Here is a 23,932-nt window from a genome sequence, read left to right as displayed (position 1 = left end):
TTTTAGGCAACAATCCTTATTTTGCATGCAATATATATGTTGGCGTGCTTTGATGACCGCTGTTGCTCGGGGTCTCTTGGCATGCGTGCAGAACATTCTAAGGTGGATTGCATCATTTCGAAACACCCATATTGAAAAGAGCAGTATCTCCCTGGGAAGCAGACAACCTCTTAGTCCTGTCTTGGATGTATATCGCTACTCCGCCATGGATCCAAATCTGGGAACACCCTACGATGTATTATCAAGAGGTAACAGACACTGCATCGTTTTAAAAGCCTACCACAATCTTAGGACAACTTGGGAATGTTGTGTAAAATGTTGCTTGTAAGTAGTGCCGTTGATCATCAAAGCAAGCACCAAGCACTACATGCTGCCGATAGGGAATGGCACTCATATGTCGGTGAATAAATATGCTGTTTTCACAATATTCATCAAAGGAGCTTGCATTTTGAGTCACCTACTGGTTTCACCAGAGGGGACTCTAGGTTTGCTCTCAGTGCGTCTGTCCATCCCACCTGTGGTTTTTCAGACTTTTTTTCCCACCATACCCTTAAACATATTCAACTGAAACTTGGTACATGGCTTTATTATGATAAGTTACAGAACAAGTTCGAGTTTCAGGGAGTTTTGTCATTTTTTTCAGTTATACCCTTTTTAGACGCAGAAAATATCCCATCAGTAGGGGACACGTATTGCAAAGCAATTCTCGCTCTTGTTAATATTGGTTATGTATTTTAAGATATGGCCCATGTGGCATTTTTAGCATCTATTTGTAAGAATTGTAATAAAGAGTTTGAGTGCAGAGTGAAAATTATATATGAGGTACGCAATTTGTATGCAAAAACAAGGTTCCTTGCTGAAATATGCACAATACTACAGAAGGTGATTCTGGACATTACACGCATTTTTACTACATTGATATTAATCCAGTTAGGTTCTTCATTGCATCAGCCTTGGTTTCTCCCTACAAAGTTTTTGGGAAAGCTATCTAACTTTCTTCTTCCTCTTTTATGAATAATGTTTCTGGAGCTTCTTGGCCTTTCGATAAACCATGCCATGTCAAAGGCAGATTGTATCCGCGTGTGTACTCCTTGCTCTCTCGGTTCATCATAACTCTCTCTTGTGTTGTGGTTTTAACTCTCCTCATGCTTTTGTTAAAGTTCTGTGTTCCAGAGGCATTTCCTAAATGAATTGAATTGCACAGGACCTTATGTCAGGAAAACAGGTTTGCTGGGACATGCTCTAGCAGCGACGTTAAATATCCCACAGTGTCTTTCGCGCAGAGCAGGTGAGTTCGCTCTGGCCAAATTTCAAATTCCTGCCCTGACTACCACTGGGTAAGCAAATGCAAACCACCCAGTCAGTCTACCAGGCCGACAGAGATAGAGCTGCAGTGGAAGGAGTTGTGGTGGTGTCTTAGTTTCCCCAGGTGTATTATGTGCAAAGTTCCCTCTATTAGCAATGTAATCTTACTATAAATCACCAACTGTCCGTCTGTTCCCAGGTACTGCAAAAACGGCTGAACCAATCACAACGAAATTTTGGGTGGGTAATCCTGGGACCCCCTGGAGTAAAATAGTAAACAAATAGAAAATTGTTTTCCCTCTTTTTTTTTCCAATTTGTCCAAACACAATGGAATAATATTTACCGATATGAACAGTGATGTGGCTTTTATTGAAATTCTACAAATACTGTTTAGATTTTGATGATTTGCGTGTGATGTGATTTAACGGATGTTTATATGAATCGTTTAAAATAAAATAGGCTTCAATTTCTGATATTTTGCCTTTTCATTTGGGCCTCCCAATTGAAGCCCCGCCCATAGGGTGGGTACCGTTGCTAGTACAAAAAATGTAGGTTTTCACTTTGCCCCTTATGGATTATTCTCTTTATTAATCCAAGGAGAGATCTGGCTTCAGTGTATCTTACACCACTTCCTCATTTAGTGTTACATGCCTTTCCAGAGTGAGATAACTAATTCGTTACTCTTTTTGCTCGTTTGCAAAACAGCTTTATTATCTTTGCCAAATCCAGCTCTTCCTTCTGTCCAACCTATTAAGGTAGCTACGTGCAAATACTCAATGAGGTGCCTGCCCATTTGGGATTTCTTCTACTTTATCCATATGTCATGATGTGTAAAATCCTGGCATTTCATCTGGAACACCCTGTATATTTTCATTCATTGACCCTCTGCCTGCCTACTCGTTTGTTTGGCTCGATGCCTTGGCTGGTCTATTCAAACGACACGGACCCGTTTTTATTTTCATCAGTGAAGTATGCCTCAAGCTCTTCAATATCTACAGTCTTAAAGTGCATTTTATTAGTAAGAAAGGGTTTTGAAAAATTATCCTCACTGCTCTTTGCTTATCGTCCAATGCAGTGAATTGTATTGAGACCGATCGTTGCAAGGCCGCGGTTTGGGAAACTTTTTGCTTGGGAGTCCTTGTTCTTTCTGTCCTTGCTCAGTAACAATTTCAATGTCAGACTTTTACTGTTGATTAACTTTATCCTCTGCGTTACATGTGACATTATTCTCCGCTGTTGTTTGTTCAGCACACAGATCTTTCACTGTGGAAGCAATTTGATTCCCTGGTGGAGGTTCACAATTGGCAGCTAGAGTCTCTGGGGACAATGCCCCAGAAGTAGTAAGAAGGAAAGGGGATCACAATGAACCAGATGCTTGTCCTGAAAAGCTAATTTTTCCACTTGTGTTCTGTAGGTAGGGGATTGTTGATGTTGAAGGTTCATAAGCGAGTGCAACAAGGCCGGACAGCCTGCTGAATGTCCCCTGATAGTGTGTTGCACAAAATAGTGGAAACTGCACGTGCTGCAGTTTTCATCAGGAACTCGAGGCCGTGATCAAACGACGCGAGAGCGAGCACATTACCAATGGAGCTGTCCTGCTGGCCTCCATTGAACGTGTTGTGTAATGTCATGTCTTTCTGTGGCAGTTTAATAATCAAATGGACGAATATATCTGATACTTTTGAAAAACTTGAACTTGGACAATTCAAAGTCATAATACAAAGAAAAATTATATTTTGATATTACATGAAAAAACAGTATCTATGTCATGTTATGTTACACTACCTCTCTCCCTCCTGCCCCCTCTCCCACCACCTTTCCTCCCCAAAGAAACCACACACATGTTGCCTATTCATCAAGAAAGAGAACTAATCCTGCGCACCCAAGTGGGTTTAAGCAGACTGACAGCGAGCTTGATGCATTCTCCATTATTACCGAGGTGGCAATGAGTCGTATTTAATCCACTTGTATTTTAGCCACCATTTGCCTTTGTATCAGTAGAGACAGTGTGAGTAAGCTCTTTTTATACGTAGAAAAACTATAGAAATTCTGTGATGCCAATTTTATTTATTTATTATTAAACAGCATTTCACCATGTTTGAATATATTGTTACATTTGTCATAATAGATTATATGCCAGTTTCAAAGAACATTTTCACCAGCAACACATCCCTTGACAAAGCAAGACCTACAATATGGGTCCGTCTATTTATTACATGCAGGATAATGGTGTAATTTGAACGCCCTTCCCAATCATATTCCCCCCATGAATCCCCTCCCCTTCCTCTGCAATCATATGCCTCTCCCTCCCCATCTCCCCCACATCCAACCCTGTACTCGCCTTTCAACGTTTCTCTTCACTCCTACACTTCCCTAATCCTCCAGCTCATCCCTGCTTTTCTTCCTTTTTTTCAAATTGAAATTCTTTCATTTATAAATGATGTACTTAACAATTTGACAGCGCAAAAATACAAGTCATACACAATGTTTACAAGCAGGTCCCTAAAAAATATAACTTTGTACATGTTTATATGTTCAGTAACCAGACTCAGTGGTGTAATGGCTGGAGCGTCTGCTCTGAGTCTGAGAGATCGGTGGTTTGTTCCCTACCCGGGTCATACCAAAGACCTTAAAAAAAAAAAAAAAAGGTACGTGCTGCTTGACTCTCAGCATTTAAGAAGATGGAGCACAATCAAACAATGCTGGGAAGGCAATGGCAAACCACCCAGTATAATCTTGTATAATCCTTGCCAATAAACTGCTTTGGCAGCACCAACGCTTTGTCGAGTGTGGTGCATCAAAAATCTGTTCAATCTTTAATCACAATGTTCTGCTCTTCTAATTTAAGTGGGGTGTTAAATTCTAGAAATAATGCCGCAAACAGGATGAAATTTTAAACATCGAGCCATACGAATCCTTGGAAACTCTAGTTTGGCTCTGAGTAAGTCAAGAACACTTGTCTTCCGTATTTATAACTCTGAAACCTTAGGCAGTTCTCAAAATTCCTTTGATGCAGAAACAGACAACTTTATAAAATTTGTTATTGCATATTGTCAGTGAACATACATAGTTGGGTACAAAAGTCTAAGTCCACTTAAATCAATGCTAAGTTTTCACATACCGTGACCATTACAAGGAATGTGTATATGACTTTGAAATAGAACTGTAACAGCAGGGCTCAGATGAATTAAGAACAACATATCTCGATTTTAAAATTACTGTTAAAAGGAGACTTGCTGGTGTAGGCCTTTTTGGGTGGGTTGCTGTATTAAAATCACGAGTGGAGTACCCGCCCCATGGGCGATCTTGTTCTAAGCATGCATCACTTTCTTCTGACGCATACTTATATTTGGGTGGTGTATAGGCAACTGACTATTCCCTCAATCACTCCCGAAAAGAAAATAACCCAGGTTACGTGCATGAAGCAAAAACATGCATACTGCTTATAATTCAAAACACCTCACTGCACTGGAAAACGTGGGGACAGGAATACTGTACTCCAAAGTGGTCACTTGTAATACAATTTCTCACCTTGAGGAGGCGCTACACATTTACATAGATAATTTGCGTCCCTCCCCTTCCCCCAAGATGACCAGCAAAGATAAAAGCACCCCTATACACTAACCGGGTTCGTGATGATCCTACATAGCAATCTGATTGTAATCAGCCCAGAACTCGGAGGAGTAGCGCGACAAACACACGCCAGTGATCCGTGAATTGTCCTAGGGATTACTGAGGAAGCCATAAAGCTAGACGTCTAGCCTGGGCAAAAGAGTACAAACATTTCACTTTGGAAGATCGTGAAAAACACTTAACAGATGAGTCAAAATTTGACATTTTTAGAAATTGCCGAAACATTGCTACGAGTAGAATAGTGGAGCATGGGGCTTCAGCTATTCTGGAGTATGAGATTTTAACTTAAACACATGCACTGACAAAATGGAGAACCACACAACTCATCAAGGGTATGCCATCCCTTCTGGATTGAAACCGTCCAGTAAAGGTTTTGTTTTTTTAAATCAAGATAATGATCCGAAGCACACTTCGAATCAATGCCATAACTACCTCAAGGCAAAGGAGGCAAATGGTGGACATAAGGATTTGATCCTCACCCACTCCCCAGTCTCTTGACCTGAATCTCATCGAACATTTATTGGATCACTTAAAGCAAGAGATAGTTAAAATTGATGTGAGCAGTCTGATTATGCTCTGGAGTGCATTATAAAACTGTTGGGAAATGATTTCCTGAACATAATCCATAAATTAATTAAATAGATCCTAAATGGAGTTGAGGCAGTTGTCCAGCCAAAAGGGGTCACGATTGTTGGTCATACATAAATACAGATTTGTAAGTGTTTTTGGTTTCATCTTGTTTTTTGTTTCATATTATAATGACATTTTGTTACCACATCTGATTTAATCAATTTGTTACTAGACCCAGACTTTTGCACCCCATTGTATGTATGTACAGATACAGTTATGTCTAACAGGATGGTGCAGAGGTAGCACACTTGCCTTTGTCCTGTCTAGTCTGAGTTATATTCTCGACATGACCATTATAACCTGTCTGATTGGTGCTTCGCAGGCAGGGTGTTGCATCACAAAGTGTGCCCTCCCTCAGATAGACCTTGAGCTGGATATCCCATCTATTAGATGACGAGGTTAGATATAACGATGGGTTTTTCGTGAAGAATTCGTGTTATTGTCGATGCGACCCTGCAAAGTTCCAAAATTCCTGCTTGAATTATGTACAGTTCAATATCAGGTCTGGCCTGCAGCTGCTTCTGGAAAGACAGGTCAAAACCCAACCAACCCCACATGCTGGAAATAATTTGGGCTGTTGAAGAAGAAGAAGTAGTTGTAGTCGTATTTATATGCAAAACTTGCATCTAACTTGGTAAAGTTTTTTTGGAAGCAATTGACTGTTGCCATCAGGGTCAAAGTTGGTTCCAGATGGGCTCCTTTCTGACATTGAAAGGATGACTCTGCTCTCAAAATATATAGTGCTCCTGAAACGACTGGGTGCTCACACCCACCATAAGCAAGCATGAGAAACTAAAAATGTGACATGCTGGTTGACAAGTCTGAATCGGAATTGACAGAAGGGCCTCTGGGTCTCTCATAGCGCACATAGACCGTGTTGTAACCTGCTTGCAACCTTGCCTGGCCTTGAACCTTGGCCTTGACCATCAAGCCACGGCAGCTGGCCAGATGAGACTTAAATTGCTCCCCGACAAAAGCGTACAGGAATGGGATGATGCAGCAGTGCATGAAACCCAAACCTTCGGTGATTGCCACGGCGATGGTGAGTCTGTCTTCGACCTGGCAACTGAACTTCACTACATTGAGGCGCAGCAGCGTGTCGAGCAACGTGGCCACGTTGTAAGGAAACCAGCAGACAAAGAAGGCCACCACTATGGCCACCACCACCTTGAGAGCTTTACGCTGCCTTTGCCCGTGCGAGTGCGCAAGCGTGCGGATTATGAGTCCGTAACAGAACACGATAACCAAGCTGGGCAGCACAAAAGCGAGCAAGTGTTGCTGAGTGCGTAGAGCGGTCCGCCACACGTCGGCCCATCCGTCAGGGTAGACGTGCTCACAGGCTACGGCATCCGAGAGCGGCAGGTCGAAGGCACGGCTGAACGCCAGGTCGGGCACTGCCAGCAGAAGTGAGGTAAACCACACGGCACAACAGGAGGCACGAGTTGCCATCGAGCGACGCTGCTTGTCCGTTTTGGTGGCGCGCACAATAGCCAGGTATCGATCCACGCTGATGCAAGCCAAGAGCAATATACTGCTGCTCATATTCACCGTAAATACAATGTGCACGATGCGACACATCACGTCCCCAAACACCCATTGGCTGTAAGCGGACACGGCCCAAAAGGGCAATGTGAGCACGAACAGGAAGTCAGCAGCTGCCAGGTTCAGCAGGTATACGTCAGCTGTGCTTCGGCGTCTATGACTGCATCCGAGAACTGCGAAGATGAAGCCGTTGCCGATGATGCCAAGGACGCACACAATCCAGTAGACGGTGGGGAGGAACACATGGGTGAATTTCTGTGCAGAAGCACTGTTTTCGCAGAACGTCAGGGCTTGATCACCGTGAATTTCCAGATCCAGAAAGGAGTTGTTGAAGTCTTCATCTGAAGAAATGCTGATCCAGGAATCTCCCTGAAGAAATGGATACAGAAAAATTAACAACTTAGGGGACTGCACGGCAAAGTTATCTTAGTTTATCACATTACATTATAGGAACTTGTCACTTTTTCCTTCAAGGTCGGGTTTTTGACAAAACTGCCATACAGACCTCTCCAGGGACCGTTCTTCTACCCCTCATAAATGTGTATACTGTATGTATGTATGTATGTATGTATATATATATATATATTGTCGTATAGACTGCTCTCAGTTAACACCGGGAGAGTCACGGAAGGCCAAACGCAAGCTTTTACACTGGAGGCGATACCCAAATGCGGATTTTATATATGCGGGGGAAGGAAGCTGAAGCTTACCTGTCGCGATCGCCGGCAATCCCAAAGCCTGCAAAGAACATAAACTCGAACAAACACGGATTTAAAATGTACAAAAATAACAAAAGGGTTTATTGAAAGAAATGCCGATAACAAGAAATGCGACGGTAAACTAAATTCCGAAACGGGATCCTCCACACCAGACTTAAACACAGACAAAGAGATAAAAGAACGTTGGATAAAATAAAGATGTGTGGTTATTTTGTGTACTTATCTCTTATCAGCTTGTGGGGCCTCGTCAGGAATTGTCAAGGCCCTGTGTGTGCAGTCTGGACCCGGTGGTGTTCATGGCGGGAAGAAGGCCACAGTCCGCTCGCTCGTGTGCTGCCAGGCCTCACAGGGCGTCTCGCTCACCCCGGCCTCGTCACGCTGTAGCGCTTGTCCACGCGTCGTCTCTGCCTGTCAACTGCAGCTCTCAATGCCCAGACGAACAGGAGAATGGTGTGACGATGCCGGCACACAACTGCTTTTGCTGGCAAAGCTGCCTGTGACGGGGAAGGCAGACAAAAAGGATCCAAAGAGAGGGGAGAATGCTGGCCAGAGAGCTTTTTTATTCGCCATCTCGTGACGCCATCGGCCCTCTCCACCAATGTCCGCAGGTCATCACTACCTTGTCCAGCTCTCCAATCAGCGCGCAGTCCGCCTCTGACATCGGTGGTCCATTGCCAATCGGCGCTCTGCTTCCTCCTCAGCCTTCCCTCCACCAATCGGTGGTTAGCTTCTTACTCCTGTCTTCGTGTTGGTCAACTCCCGCCCAATAGCGAGTTGCTTCTTGCTCTGCTCTGGCTAATCACGGCTCCTCGGGGCATGTCTTCGGCCTGCCTGTTTTCCGTGGCGATGTAGCTGGTATGTCCAAATGGCCGTGCTCAGAACTGGCTTCCGGTTGTTTTTGTCCCCCGTCGCTCAGCGGAGCGAAAGGGGGACTATGGCTTTCCCCTCCGTCCGTCCGTTCATGCGTGCGTGTGTGCGTGCGGCGTACGTGCGTGCATGCGTAAGCGAAGGACCGCATTCGAATTTGGTGTGTGGGTGCAACCCACGTCAAAATCCAAGATAGCCACCGCCATGTATGTCTGATGCCATGTATGTCTGAACCTTGTAACCTGCATATCTTGAAAAATAAGCGAAGTACCAACTTCTAATCTGGTATGTGGGTGTATCTAAGCATAAGGAAGAACGCTATTGAAAATTGGGGTGCCACGTCAAAATCCAAGATGGCCGCCGCCATGTATGTCTGAACCTTGTGAGATGAATATCTTGAAAAAATAAGCGAAGTACCAACTTCTAATTTGGTGTGTGGGTGTACCTCGGCATAAGGACGAAAGCTATTGAAAATTGGGTCGCCACGTCAAAATCCAAGATGGCCAACACCATATATATGTCTGAAACTTGTGAGCGAAATATCTCGAAAAATAAGCGAAGTACCAACGTCCAATCTGGTGTGTGGGTGTATCTAGGCACAAGGAAGAACGCTGTTTAAAATCGGGTCGCCACGTCAAAAGCCAAGATGGCCGCCGCCATGTATGTCTGAAACTTGTGAGATGAATATCTTGAAAAATAAGCAAAGTACCAACTTCTAATTTGGTGTGTGGGTGTATCTAGCCACAAGCAAGAATGCTGTTTAAAATTGGGTCGCCACGTCAAAATCCAAGATGGCCGCCGCCATGTATGTCTGATGCCATGTATGTCTGAACCTTGTAACCTGCATATCTTGAAAAATAAGCGAAGTACCAACTTCTAATCTGGTGTGTGGGTGTACCGAGGCATAAGGAAGAAGGCTATTGAAAATTGGGTCGCCACGTCAAAATCCAAGATGGCCACCGCCATGTATGTCTGAACCTTGTGAGATGAATATCTTGAAAAATAAGCGAAGTACCAACTTCTAATCTGGTGTTTGGGTGTATCTCGGCATAAGGACGAAAGCTATTGAAAATTGGGTCGCCACGTCAAAATCCAATATGGCCGCCACGATGTATGTCCGACACTTGTGAGATGAATATCTTGAAAAATAAGCGAAGTACCAACTTCTAATTTGGTGTGTGGGTGTATCTCGCCATAAGGAAGAAGGCTATTGAAAATTGGGTCGCCACGTCAAAATCCAAGATGGCCGCCACCATATATATGTCTGACCCTTGTGAGCGAAATATCTTGAAAAACAAGCGACGTACCAACTTCTAATCTGGTGTGTGGGTGTATCTAGGCATAAGGAAGAACGCTATTGAAAATTGGGTCGCCATGTCAAAATCCAAGATGGCCGTGCCATGTATTATTATTATTATTATTATTTTTTTTTTTTGTATACTGAATCGAGGCTCGTGAAAGATGTATGTCCGAATCTTGTGAGATGAATATCTTGAAAAATAAGCGAAGTACCAACTTCTAATTTGGTGTGTGGGTGTATCTCGCCATATGGAAGAACGCTATTGAAAATTGGGTTGCCACGTCAAAATCCAAGATGGCCGCCACCATATTTATGTCTGAACCTTGTGAGCGAAATATCTCGAAAGATAAGCGAAGTACCAACTTCTAATCTGGTGTGTGGGTGTATCTCGGCACACGGAAGAACGCTGTTTAAAATTGGGTCACCACGTCAAAATCCAAGATGGCCGCCGCCATGTATGTCTGAATCTTGTGAGAAGAATATCTTGAAAGATAAGTGAAGTACGAACTTCTAATTTGGTGTGTGGGTGTATCTCGGCATAAGGAAGACCGCTATTGTAAAGTGGGTCGCCACGTCAAAATCCAGGACAGCCGCCACCATATATATGTCTGAACCTTGTGAGCGAAATATCTTGAAAAATAAGCGAAGTACCTACTGGTGTGTGGGTGTATCTAGGCATAAGGAAGAACGCTATTGAAAATTGAGTTGCCACGTCAAAATCCAAGATGGCCGCCTCCATGTTTGTCTGACCCTTGTGAGCGAAATATCATATTGTTGCGGATATGGGATTTGCATCCATCCATATCCGCTTGTAAATATTCCCCTATTTCCTCAATACTTCCCAACTATCCCCAATCCCCCATTCCCTAGTCCCATTTTCTGTAAACAACACTCTATAGACCCGACCTCCCCCTATTTCCCCCATTAAATGTCGCACCCAGGTTCACCGCATCTCATGTAAGACAACTATAGGACATCTTGCTAGTTATTCTTAGTCTATGTCAGTTAAGGACTCGTTTCCATTAATTCTGACTCTTCGTTGCACCAGAATGTGATTGTATGGCACCGTTAGGAAGTTTAGGACCTCCCAATACCTCCCCGCAGCTCTTCCTCACGGTTCAGCAACAACAACACCAACAACAACAGCAGCGGCGAGCGCGGGGAGTGCGCGTCCTCACTCCGGCTTGGTTGGTAGGGGGTGTTGGGAGGGCACCAGGCCTTTCCAACGAGCCGCCATCGAACATGTGCTCGACGGGGTTACCAAATAGGGGCTCCCTGTCAGCTCTTCATCAAGGGCGGAGCCCGGTAACCCCCGCACCCATTGGGAGCGGCGGACCGGTCCCATCTGGGGCGGAGCCAACCAGCCGAGGGCGTGTGACTCCCCGCTGAGCATGCGCAGGAAGAGGGAGGTGACGTCAGATGCGCGCTGAGCTTGGAAAAAGAAAGACGCCACCTCCGAGCGCTGTGAGGCCTCCCTGCATCTTTTGGACCGTGCTATCGACTATCTGTCCTTCCCTGCCATCAATCCCTGTGTAAGTCAGCCTTGTCCCGTTTGTCTGTGGTCTGTCTGGGATAAAATAAGAGTGTATTTAAGTGCCCATCTCTTCTGTGTCTTTTACCTCACTCTACCTTGTAATCTACCCCTTTTCTCCACCACTAATTATATCCTCCTCCGGAGGTCTTGAGAACTGTACCCCTTGCGTCGTTTCATCTATCCCAGTCGTTGTGTCCTTTCCATCATTGATTTAGCATAGCGCGATTTGGCCAACGTTCGAGTGGAATCGGGTGAGTTGGGGAAGAATCGGGGGAACTGTTAGGTCGCGGTGGACCATCCGCTCGGCCCATCATAACATCTAATCCGCGATCCGTAACAATATCATAGCATGTTTTCTGCGTGTTCCACTTTGTCAACTCACATCACTTCCCCGACGGGGGACCTAGGCGTAACGCTTGTTTATTGTTATTATTTAGGGCAATTCCAATGGGCACTTCCTGCGCTAGTGTCTATTGTGGTGCCATAAGGGACAAAGGATAAATCAGATTGGGTAAGACATACAAGGGATAGTTTGTCCTTATGCCCTAAGCTAGTTAACATGCCCCGCCCCCTCGTGACAGGGACAGATATACACTTATCCGACATTCGGCTAAACAAAACTTATTACATGGTGATGGTTCTTATCACGATCATCGGAGCACCTACCTATACAAATCTACCTGACTCTACATATCACTACCCCACAAACATAACAATATATATATATATATAATATATATGTCTTATTCAATCTCCCGATTATTTATTCAATGCAAATGAGACGCCCTGCTCGTACTGTGGAGTTTCTACTATTTCTCACAGTTGTATATATATATATATATATCGATATATATATATATATATATATATATATATATATCGATATATATATATATATATATATATATATATATATATATATATATATATATATATATATATATATATATATATATATATATATCTATCGATATATATATATATATCGATATATATATATATATCGATATATATATATATATCGATATATATATATATATAGATATATATATATATATATATATATATATATATATATATATATACAGTGGTACCTCGGCTTACGAGTTTAATCCGTTCCGTGACGGAGCTCGTAAGCCAAATCGCTCGTAAGTCAAAGCAAATTTTCCCATTCAAATGCATTGAAATGCTATTAATCCGTTCCAGCCTCAAAAAAAAAACACCAATTTTTTTTGTTAGGTGCTTTTAAATAACAAAAATGTACTTTATAAATAACAAATAATGTATAAACAAGCACGACCTCGTATATACTGTACATAATACAAGAGAATGTAAAGAAATAAACTGGTTTTATTAAGCAGAGGAGAAGAGCATGCCAGGTGAGGTGTGCGTGTTGTCGACTTGGCGAGGCAGTACGATCGTACTCCTTCTACGATATGTACGATTTTGAAGCAGAAGGAGTCCATAAAGGCTATAACGCCAGCCAAGGGCGTTACGATTATTTCAAAGCTCCGGACCTCTATCCATGAAGATATGGAGAAGTTGTTGTTTGTGTGGTTGAAGGAGAAGCAGCTCGCAGGAGATACCGTGACCGAGAGCATCATGTGTTTGAAAAGATTGAAACTCGGATATCGAGCACGGACCACGAGGTGTTTTTTCTTTTTTCTTAATCTCGGTTTCAGTGAACTTTTGCTCTGTGCTCACGTGTACTGTACCTGTACCTGTAATGGTACGTCAGAGGATGGCACCTGTTGTCATCATATTAAGTGCAAGATGTTCTGCATCGTAAGTTGGTACACCGTGGTCTTTCGGCGGTGTTTAAGCCGGCCGTCTTGGCTTCTGTCACCATTGGCATTGAGTCTTTCGATGTAGGTAGGTCGTTGTGTGCCGGTGCCTTGGCCGAATTCCTTCATTGCTGCATTGTTAGCTCACCTGGTTTTTTATACCACATCTTTGGTTATCGGACCAGCGAATGACGTCATCTCCAAAGTATGTTGTTCCCCACTGATGATATGAAGGTCGCATAGTGACTGATATAAAAACCGAAAGGTTTTCAGAGTTACAAGTGTATGGAAGGCTCACTGCGTTGCCCTGATGAAGCCCCAACAAGGGCGAAACCAGGTCGGTAACTGTGAGTTTTGCATGCACTTGTGACAGTATCTGAATTTATAATCCATAATGACGCACTGCTAGATGGTTCCCATGGAGCTTTGCAGGCAATGTGGACATGCATGGCGATGACGTCATGACGTTCGCTCATTAGGTTGGAGAACCAGATTACAGATACCAATTATTAGTAACTCCCAACCGCATCCAGGTCGACTCCATATGATGAGTGGATACCAGAGATAATGTTACTGTATGGCAGGCGGTGCTTATCGCTCCCAGCAAGGTGCAGCAGCAGCTGTATGGGACACCTTGCTGGCGGTTCCCCACTGATGATATGAAGGTCGCATAGTGACTGATATAAAAACCGAAAGGTTTTCAGAGTTACAAGTGTATGGAAGGCTCACTGCGTTGCCCTGATGAAGCCCCAACAAGGGCGAAACCAGGTCGGTAACTGTGAGTTTTGCATGCACTTGTGACAGTATCTGAATTTATAATCCATAATGACGCACTGCTAGATGGTTCCCCTGGAGCTTTGCAGGCAATGTGGACATGCATGGCGATGACGTCATGACGTTCGCTCATTAGGTTGGAGAACCAGATTACAGATACCAATTATTATATATATATATATATATATATATATATATATATATATATAGATATATATAGATATATATATATATATATAGATATATATATATATAGATATATATATATACTAGCCGAAAGCACCCGGCGTTGCCCGGGTTCTTTTTGAATGAATTTACTACGATAAATTCAGCTTTTACTCGCGACCGTAGAAGATTGACTACTATAATTCAGCTCAGCTTTTAATTGTGAATTGGGCCCAGCCCGGCCGATGCGGCCTCAACCGGCCTCGCCACCTAGCCTATAACCTTCCCGGGGCCCGTCCCAACATTTTTGGTTCTTTTTGAATGCATTTACTACTATAATTCCTCTTTTACTCAAGGCCAGCCGAAGAGGATTGACTACTAAAATTTAGCTCAGCTTTTAATTGCGAAATGGGCCCAGCCCGGCCGAAACGGCCTCGCCACCTTGCATATAACCTTCCCGGGGCCCGTCCCGACATTTTTGGTTCTTTTTGAATTAATTTACTACCATAATTCAGCTTTTACTCGCGGCCATAGAAGATTGACTACTATAATTTAGCTCAGCCTTTAATTGCGAAATGGGCGCAGCCCAGCCGAAGCGGCCTCGACCGGCCTCGCCACCTAGCCTATAACCTTCCCAGGGCCCGTCCTGACATTTTTAGTTCTTTTTGAATGAATTTACTTCTATAATTCAGCTTTTACTCGCGGCCGTAGAAGATTAACTACTATAATTCAGCTCGGCTTTTAATTGCGAAATGGGCCCGGCCCGGCCAAGGTGGGCCTCGACCGGTCTCGCCACCTAGCCTAAAACCTTCCCGTGGCCGTCCCGACATTTTTTGTATTAGAGGTTTCCTCCTATCCTTCACTGTTCAGGAGATTAGCTTGCGCAGACAAACAAACAAACAAAAACTTTCTTTGATATATATAATATATATATATTTGTGTGTGTGTGTGTGTGTGTGTGTGTGTGTGTGTGTGTGTGTGTGTGTGTGTGTGTGTGTGTGTGTGTGTGTGTGTGTGTGTGTGTGTGTGTGTGTGTGTGTATACAATAATTTGCATATCTTCCTCTCTTTTGCAGGTGCATGAATCAAATTGGCACCCCTTTATTAAACATTTTACAAACAATTGAAGTTGAAGATTTAAGTTGAATTTTTTTTTAATACCCTCAGGACATGCACACAGGAGAGACAGGTGCATACCAGAAGTTTGGTACGATTTCACAAAAGTTTTTTGAGGGAGTAGTTCAGTGACAAGACAAGACAACACAACACAGACATTGCACAGATTTATATATATATCGACATACACACTGATAATTATCATTGCATGGTAAAAATGGGCGAAGGAGTTCTCGATGTTGTCGATGAAAATGGGCCAAAACTCCTATAATCAATTTCGCACGATGTTAAACTGAACTGCAGCAGATGATTATCGATTCTTCTTCTTCTGCATCCTGTAATGACACGGGCTGTCATCAATTGACAAACGATCGTGATGTTCGTTAGTAAATTGTTAATTTAACGGAAAGTACGTGATTATTGGTTCTTAAAATGATCTTGGTTGAAGGTTTTGTGAAGATTAAATAATGCCCATGCATTGCTTTATTTTTTATCTTCCTCTCTTTTGCGTATTCTCTAACCTGGGAGCAATTACTCGACCGTCATGGTGGACAGTTTGCGAGTTCTCGCTTTATTACTTAGCGCCACGTGCTCTCATTACGTGGAACAATCTGCCATTAATGAGATTTACCTTTGAACGGTTTACCGATGTTTGTTCATCAACTGTGCTTTTTATTTTCCCACAACGAGGCAAGCTGTAGTGCGATCCAGTGGGTCCTGAGTGCCAGCGGATCTCTTGTTGCATTTGTAAGTAAAACGATTACGGTTTAAAGATGGAATTTAAGTATCAACCAGATGGTATTCATAGAATACTTACCCTGCACAGTCAACTTGTTGTGAGCCAACTCTTCTGTTTTTTTACTTTTTTTTTTCTTTGATCCAATATGGCTGACAGACCACGTGAGCGATGACATCATAAATTTATATTCTCTAATATAATTGTTGCATTGATCACGTTCAATACATTTCAAACTGATCAGACTAAGCGTTGTCCCTGTCGAATTATGACGTCATAATGATGGCACCAATGACGTCATCGTTAACAACACCTATTCCCCATATGGAGTTCTTTACAATGAGCCATGTTTCAATTTTTTCCATGCAGCGGTTTTGGAGATATAGAGGTGCAACATTGTTCGGTTCTTCCAAGTTAGCGCCTGCACCACATGACCTATGATGTCATGATTATCATTAAAATATTCTACATGAGGAGGCGTTCCTATGGTGAAAATTTCGTGCCCATCAGACGAACAGTTGCTGAGAAAAAAAATTCACAATGATCGGATAAGTGTTGTACTTGTCGAATTATGACGTCATAACGAAGGCACAGATGACATCATCATTAACATATCTTATTCACCAAGGGGAGGGAGTACTTGACAATGAGCCATGTTTCAATTTTTTCCATGGAGCGGTTTCGGAGATATAGACGTGCAACTTTTATTCGATTTTTTCCAAGATGGCGTCTGTACCACGTGACCTATGACGTTATAATTATCATTAAAAAATTCTACTGGAGGAGCCGCACATATTCTGAAAATTTCGTGTCCATCGGTCTAACTAACAGTTGCAGAGGAATTTTTGTTTTATTCATACTGATCAGATCAAGCATTGTACTTGTCGAATTATGACGTCATAATTAAGGCACCGATGACATCACCATCAACATATCTTATTCCCCATGGTGAGTACTTGACAATGAGCCATGTTTCAATTTTTCCCATTGAGCGGTTTGGGAGATATAGGGGTGTAATGTTTTTCTAAGATGGCGTCCGCACCATGTGACCTATGACGTCATAATTATGAATAAAAAAATTATACAGGCGGAGGCGCTTCTATGGTAAAATTTCGTGTCAATCGGACCAACGGTTGCCTAGAAAATGAATTATTAAAATGCAGACACGTACGGCACACGGTACACGTACGCAACTGAATGCTTAAGCCCACTTTTCGCTTCGCGAGCGCAGGGTGATAAGGGAAGTTGATTACTGGATGTAGAGCTCCACATCAGGGTTCTCCAGCCTTGTTGTGGGGGTAATGAACACGTGTGCCGAGTCGCGATGGGCCAAATGATGATCAGCTTCATTTGTCCCAATTTGTTTGCACTTTGTCCTGGATTTGGCTCACTGCTGCCCTTATTGTATTTCACCCTGTGAGGCACGTATGGCTACCGAAGCAGTTTCTTGCCTATTGGGAAACAATCATGGACGGTTCGCCACTCCGACGCAGGATACTCAGATGGCTCATTCATCTCAATGAGCTGGTACTCATTGTGCCAACCTCAGAAGGATGACAGGCTGAGTCAACCCACCTGATGTTCAACAGGGCTCAAACTCAAACAGGGACAGGGGCTCAAACTCAAGACCTTAATATCTTAAGCCAGGCACCATAACCATTAAGCCAACACCAGACATCTTATTATTAGTAAGGGCATTTTATGAGATATTTCACAAATCTGTTAACTAAATTGTTACCAAAAAATTTCTTCACCAATATGTTTGTAAAGGTGTGTAATAACATGTGTTAAAATGTTGAAGTTCAACTCCCGTGGGAAACCCAGAAAAAAAGCTGTTGAATTCGGGTACCGAAAAATTATTTTAGAGAATTTTTATTTTTTTAAATCGGCCCTTAAGTAACTTATGAGGGGTCAAATAAGGGTTTTTCATGATTCTGAGTTCATGGTAACAATGCAGGACAGATGCCCATTGTGGTCTGCAAGTCGCTCGGTTCTGATAAAGACCTTGATCACATCTACCATGTGGTGGTACTCCACCCAGAGTGCAGGTGTTCTTCCTCCTTTTGCGAGTCGTTTGAAGGTTTCTTCAAACCTTTGCTCAAACACTGGCACTACTGGGCCTGAGTGTCTGGCTCCCATCTTCCCATCAGCCACCTTCTCCATGAAGGTCTTCATGTCACCACGCTCCTCCTCAGTGAAGGCAAGTTTCATGATGTGTTGATAGATGGCTGCATCGATGAGGAGGTGAACACGGATTGCCTTGTCAAAACATCCTCCATCCATGATGTGGTTGGCTGTCGTACTTCCAGGATAGATCAACTGGATCACATCTAGTAGTCCAGAATCTTCCATGATGTTACCCATTGATCCAAGATAAGACTTCAGCAGGTGAAAACCACCCAACCTTGGAATGATGGGTAGATTTGCCTGCTTTATTATATTCACAGCCTTCAGCCAAATCGGAAGATCAAAGGTCACTATAGCGACCCCAGCGTGCCGTATGCACTCTTTCAGAGTGGTGAAGATGGTGTTGAGGTCATTAGGGTCTCCTTCAATAACTGGGAGGAACTCGATCTGTGTGCTCTGCTTTGCATCATTAGCATGGATTCTCTTCATCCAGCCATTCCAGTTGGAGTGTGGGAACTCAGGATCGTTGGCTTTGATCACCCACCCCGCTGCCCAGAGTGTGTCACCTGGAGTGAGGAGTGGCTGATCATGAGCCAAGGAGGAGGAAAGCTCAGCGAGGGGGAGAAACATGATCGCGTTCGTTCCTATCTGTTTCCTGTTCGTAAATGGAATAATCTTTACTTCAGTTCCTCTCAGGATCTTAGCTTTGTCGAGTGCCTTCAACTTCACCCGGGGGAAAGCTGCTGTTGTCTGTGGATCTGGCAAAGGTGGTGCCGGAGAGGTGACTTCGATCCAACCCATTGAGTGAAAGGGAGTGTTTCCGTGAATAGAGACAATGTTTAAATCTATATTGTCTCCAACAAACTGAGTGACTGCATTGTTTGTTTCCCCAACCTCCATAAAGACCACCTGATCATTACTTGACAATTCACTTTCACTGGCTGGCACTTTGGCTGTCATCACTGATTGATCCTCAAGCGCAGCATCAACCGCAACCTCATCATTGATCTGTTCATCGGTTTCCTCCACAATGGTGTCAAGAGTGCCAGAAGTATCTGGAACATCATCTCCACTCCTACTATTAAGGAAGCAGTATTTGTAGTTTGTGTCTCCGTGTAAGACTCGGTGTATCCCAGCCGGTGGAACTTGTTGAGCATCCATTTTGACCCAAATCTATGATCAAGTTGTATGGCAAGCCCCATTTGGTGTGGCAATACTCCAGACCGAGGTCGACAGGCCTTAATAAAATTCTGCCCCCAAACGGCAACTCTTTCGTCTGTCTTGACAATCGGTCTCAAGAACATCTGAAGGCTTGCAGGAACAAGTGTCAGCTGACTATCGATGTCAGTCATACTGTGTGTGGTGGGGTATGACTTTGGACCTAAATCAATCAAGGCAATATCATTGGATATGAACTTGAGTGCCGTCTTTATGATCTGAGTCTTCTCATCTCCATGGTCAAGATTAGCATGATCCTCTCGCAGAATATTGTCGGTGCCATCTTTGAGACAGAGTACATCTGCCCTTCTTTCCTGTGTTGTGAAATACAAGGTGTCTTCGTATTTCTCTAGAAGTTTTATCTTTAGCCAATGCTTTGAATAAGAAAGGCTCTTCTCTGGTGACTGATCAAACTCCTGCAGCTTTTCATGGACTTGGTCCATGTTCATTACCCCATGCTCTAATTCTGAGTCTAACCATTCGCAGAATTCAATAAAAACTGCCTCTCGCTCCTCATCAATACTCCTCTGTCCTCTCTTCCTTTTTCCTTCCTCATCAGTCTTGGACAAACTGTCACCTCTCGCAAACATAAGTTTGCATCGCAAATGGTACAGTGTTTCTTCTGCTACCAAGTCGTTGATCCCTTCCAGGCGTCCAGTGACTTCAGTGCCCCAGTCATCCCCGCGACTCCGTGCTGTCTTCAGCAAGCTTGCCTTCAGTGTATCTGCAGTCAAATTATCTGGCACTGTGTATTTCTTTCTAGCTTGTGCTGGATTATTTTTGTAGAGCTGGGCTGGTTGGTTGCAAAGAATGCATACATCCTTATACAGGAGGTCAACTGACTGTGATCTTCTAGAACTGCAGCCAGTTGATGAACTGAACTCACAAGTAGTGCGTCTTCTCTTCAACTTTGATGACTCTTTCTCTGCCTTTGATGCTTGAGCTGACTTCTTGGTGGTTGCAACAAAGTTGTTGTACAGATCATTTTTACACTTCTGGTGGTACCTCAGTTTTCCTTCCTTTTGAGCCTCCTTCATACGTTCCACAACAGTAACATTTTCGACAGTTTCTGCTTGTTTCAATAAAGTTGAGTATCCCTTTGGAGTTGCCTGTATGAGCCTTTCAGCTGGTGTATCCGAGCGTGCACAGATGAAGCAATTGAGCACAGGTGGAGTAACGTCTTCATCCATATTGCTAGACTCCATGTCCTGCAAAGTAGAAAATGAGATATATTTAGAAATTATTTTTCCACAAAGGAGTGTCTGTGGTGAAATATAAATGTTAACAATCAACTCAGAATCATGAAAAACCCTTATTTGACCCCTCATAAATTACTTAAGGGCCGATTTAAAAAAATAAAAATTCTCGAAAATAATTTTTCGGTACCCGAATTCAACAGCTTTTTTTCTGGGTTTCCCACGGGAGTTGACCTTCAACATTTTAACACATGTTATTACACACCTTTACAAACATTGGTGAAGAAATTTTTTGGTAACAATTTAGTTAACAGATTTTCATATGTTTCCCTTACTATATATGATTAGCGACAGATAACCCTGAGATGTTCAAGTACCTGAAGACAAAATATGGTTTGAGCTAACTTTGACAACAAGTGAGCATCCCTCCCCCAGGTTTATACAAGGTGCATGTGGTCGACCAACAACCCCCTTCTGATGAAACTCCCCAAATCCAGAATCGCTGCTCACCTCCAAGCATTCGTCCCTCTCTTTTTCCCACCTGTGAAAAAAAAAACATCCCCTCCAGTCTCTTCAATCTTAATGTTTCAACTCCTGATCTTCAAAACAGCTGTTCACCGCCAGCTTAGGTCATCCCCCAGCCACAACCATGATCTCTTCTACCCCCATTTCACCATCCCCATTCAAACTCTCTCCGATTTTCGGTTTTCCTTCCACTGTTGTGTTTGAGAGTTTGTGGCTGTATCCATGTTGTGCCACGCAGTGTCGCATCCCTTAGTTGTCCAAGTCTCCCTCCTCAACCCTGCTGGCGGTGTGTCCCCCCTCTCTTTCTACTATTCTTTTCATTCTGTTACGTCGTCATCCGTTCTGTGTTGTCACTTCCTCACGAGCCTCAAATCCATGTACAAAAAAAAATCATTTGGAAGGGAATCTTCAGGTTTCCATCAATTTTTCTTCCATTGTCTTTGCATTACCATGAACGTAAACCCTTCCTGGATTGTCCCACAATCAGATTGTGCACATGATCTTTTCTACCCTCGTTAACCCCCACCCTGCCCCATTCCCTCCATCCAAATTTCCAGTCTCCTGAATTTCCAGTCTCCTTCTGCATCCATCTTGTCCAGCCCACGCATCCTCTCCTACCTCTCATTCCTCCCTACACTCATCGTTTGTCTGTCTCCCTTTATCTTGGACTTAAACTCTGCTGTTGGTGTTTCCCCCCTCTGTCTACTGTTCCTTTTGTCGTGTTGTGTCCTGTCCTGATCCATTCAATGTACTAGTACTAGCTCTTCCATGAGCCTCGACTATGTATACAGAAAAACGTGATCTTGGACACACTGGCATTTGAATCATGTGGGTTCTAGTTAAGAGATGACATATGCACCACACGTTGATATGGTTTAGCTTTAGCAGTTTTCTGGGTACTTCAAAGTAATTAAAATGGCGAGAAAACTTTAGAAGGCTTTAAATATTATATATATATATATATATATATATATATATATATATATATATATATAGTCGCAAGTCCCTGACTACAGTACATCATATCTATTTATTGCTGTCGACATAGGGAGCTTTAAAAGTCCAACAAACGAAGTATTCACAATGGTTGTCTTAATTGTCTATGTGTGCATTGTTCTGCCTGAAAGCAGGTTCATTGCTGCCAAAGCAGGTACAAAGGATCGTGAACCACGACGCTATAAGGTTTGTTTTTGCCTTCAAGCATAGTCAAGGCTCTGTCTAACCATGTCAGGGCCACGACAGAGTTAGACAGAGAGAGAGACAAGAGGGAAAGGGCTGGACCATGGGGACCGATCGGCACTCTGACTTTGACCACGCTGCCCTGACGAATCCGGGCAGCAGGGAAGAATGGGGAAGATTTGGCTCCCAACTTGCGTTTGGAGGGGTACAATCACCGCAAAGAGGCGTCCCCGAAAGTTGTGCAATTTGTACGTTGATCAGAGTGCAGGTGATAATTCTCCTCACTGAGATCTTTAACATTCACTAACTATTGTTAGCACACAATATTGTGTATTCGAGGTACAGCACACCTGTAATATAACATGCTTCCTGATAAAGACCGACTACTGAATCCAGGAATCAAACACAGACTAGACAGGTTAAAAGTAAGTGCGCTGCCTATAGCATGCACCTGTGGAACTCACAGTAGTTCTGGACACTATCATGAGACCACACACGAGCAAACCAACATGAGAATGATCTCTCCTTGTATATTGATAAATATTAACGCTTTTGGCGTGTTCAGGACTTTTGTGGATATCTCGTTCTAAATCTTTTAAAGAACGCCACCACTTTTTTTCATAACTTTTTTTTAACCTCTGCAGAAAAATGTGCGCAATACTGAAGGCAGACTCCCGGATAACCTGATTGGCGGCCTTGGAATATCAGAAATCTCTGAGCATGTCAATATCAGGGCAGTGCCTCTGATTTAGTGAACATGTCAATTTCTCCTGCACCCCAAAGCACTGTGCTATAACACCATGAGAAAAACGACTCACATGCGCAATTATCAAAATATAATACGTCGTATACTAATCATCATAACACCCAATTATGACAATCACTCACCATTTTGCTGTGTCCTGACAAGCAGAGCGTGCATCACTGCCTGGTAGAGACCAAGATTTTATGCGGTCCGGGTTTATATGCTAGGCGTTTAGAGGAACTTCCTCTGGAGCCGCAGGCATGACCTTGGTTGCCTCTAGATTGTTGGAAACGACAAAGCGGTTTAAAAAAAACTTCTGTAATGATCTCGATGCAGGAGAGCTGAGTCGACAACACCCCAAAATGCACGCGGATTTATATCCAACTAATATATACACAAAGAATTAAGTTAAGCACCCCCCCCGTTTTTTTACAACCTCGCACATTACAAGTTTGTTGTCGTCAAAACAGTGTAATATACCCATGATATTGCTATATTTTCTGGAGAAGTGATATTATGGTCACATAAAAACATAACAATCATGCCGTTTTCAATATTTTATTCTGAATAATTTAAGGTGAAAATTTTTGGGAATTTTAGGCATATTTTCACCTCAATTTAAGTATGGAGCTATAGGTCCATCACGGACAGTGTGGATGACGTTTATGTTTTCTAACGTACAGTCATTGTTCTGAGAAGACCTCTAGCGATCTTTGCGTCAATAACGTGTGTAGGACCCACGTGATCGGATCACTGACTCAACCAATCACTTTTTTTCACTTTGATCACTCAATTTCATCAATGGATAATTGCTAATGTCATACCAATCATTATTTG

General features: G+C 43.1%; 1 protein-coding gene across 2 annotated transcripts; it reads right to left on the bottom strand.

The window, feature by feature from the left end:
* Positions 1–3,353: 3,353 nt before the first annotated feature.
* Positions 3,354–23,302, bottom strand: LOC137431364 (C-X-C chemokine receptor type 4). 2 transcript variants are annotated; one of them, XM_068122613.2, is made up of 2 exons: positions 23,239–23,302; positions 3,354–7,480 (listed from the first exon to the last, which is right to left on the bottom strand). In XM_068122613.2, exons 1-2 carry the CDS (start codon positions 23,239–23,241, stop codon positions 6,362–6,364), a joined length of 1,122 nt encoding a protein of 373 aa, XP_067978714.1. In that variant the 5' UTR covers positions 23,242–23,302; the 3' UTR covers positions 3,354–6,361. The 2 variants fall into 2 exon arrangements, with proteins under 2 accessions (XP_067978714.1, XP_078638067.1); XM_078781941.1 differs by lacking the exon at positions 3,354–7,480 and adding an exon at positions 15,472–20,658 and having other exon boundaries at positions 23,239–23,290.
* Between the last annotated feature and the right edge of the window lie 630 nt (positions 23,303–23,932).

The sequence above is a fragment of the Myxine glutinosa genome, chromosome 7 (genome assembly GCF_964187855.1).
Source record: "Myxine glutinosa chromosome 7, kmMyxGlut1.1, whole genome shotgun sequence".
In the NCBI taxonomy this organism is placed as follows: Eukaryota; Metazoa; Chordata; class Myxini; order Myxiniformes; family Myxinidae; genus Myxine; species Myxine glutinosa.
Note: the sequence above shows the minus strand (reverse complement) of the source record. Positions and strands in the feature narration are given on the sequence as shown.

Bases quoted from the DNA above. Each gene is read 5' to 3' on its own strand.
- LOC137431364 (XM_078781941.1), bottom strand. From the start codon at position 19,393: ATGGATGCTCAACAAGTTCCACCGGCTGGGATACACCGAGTCTTACAC.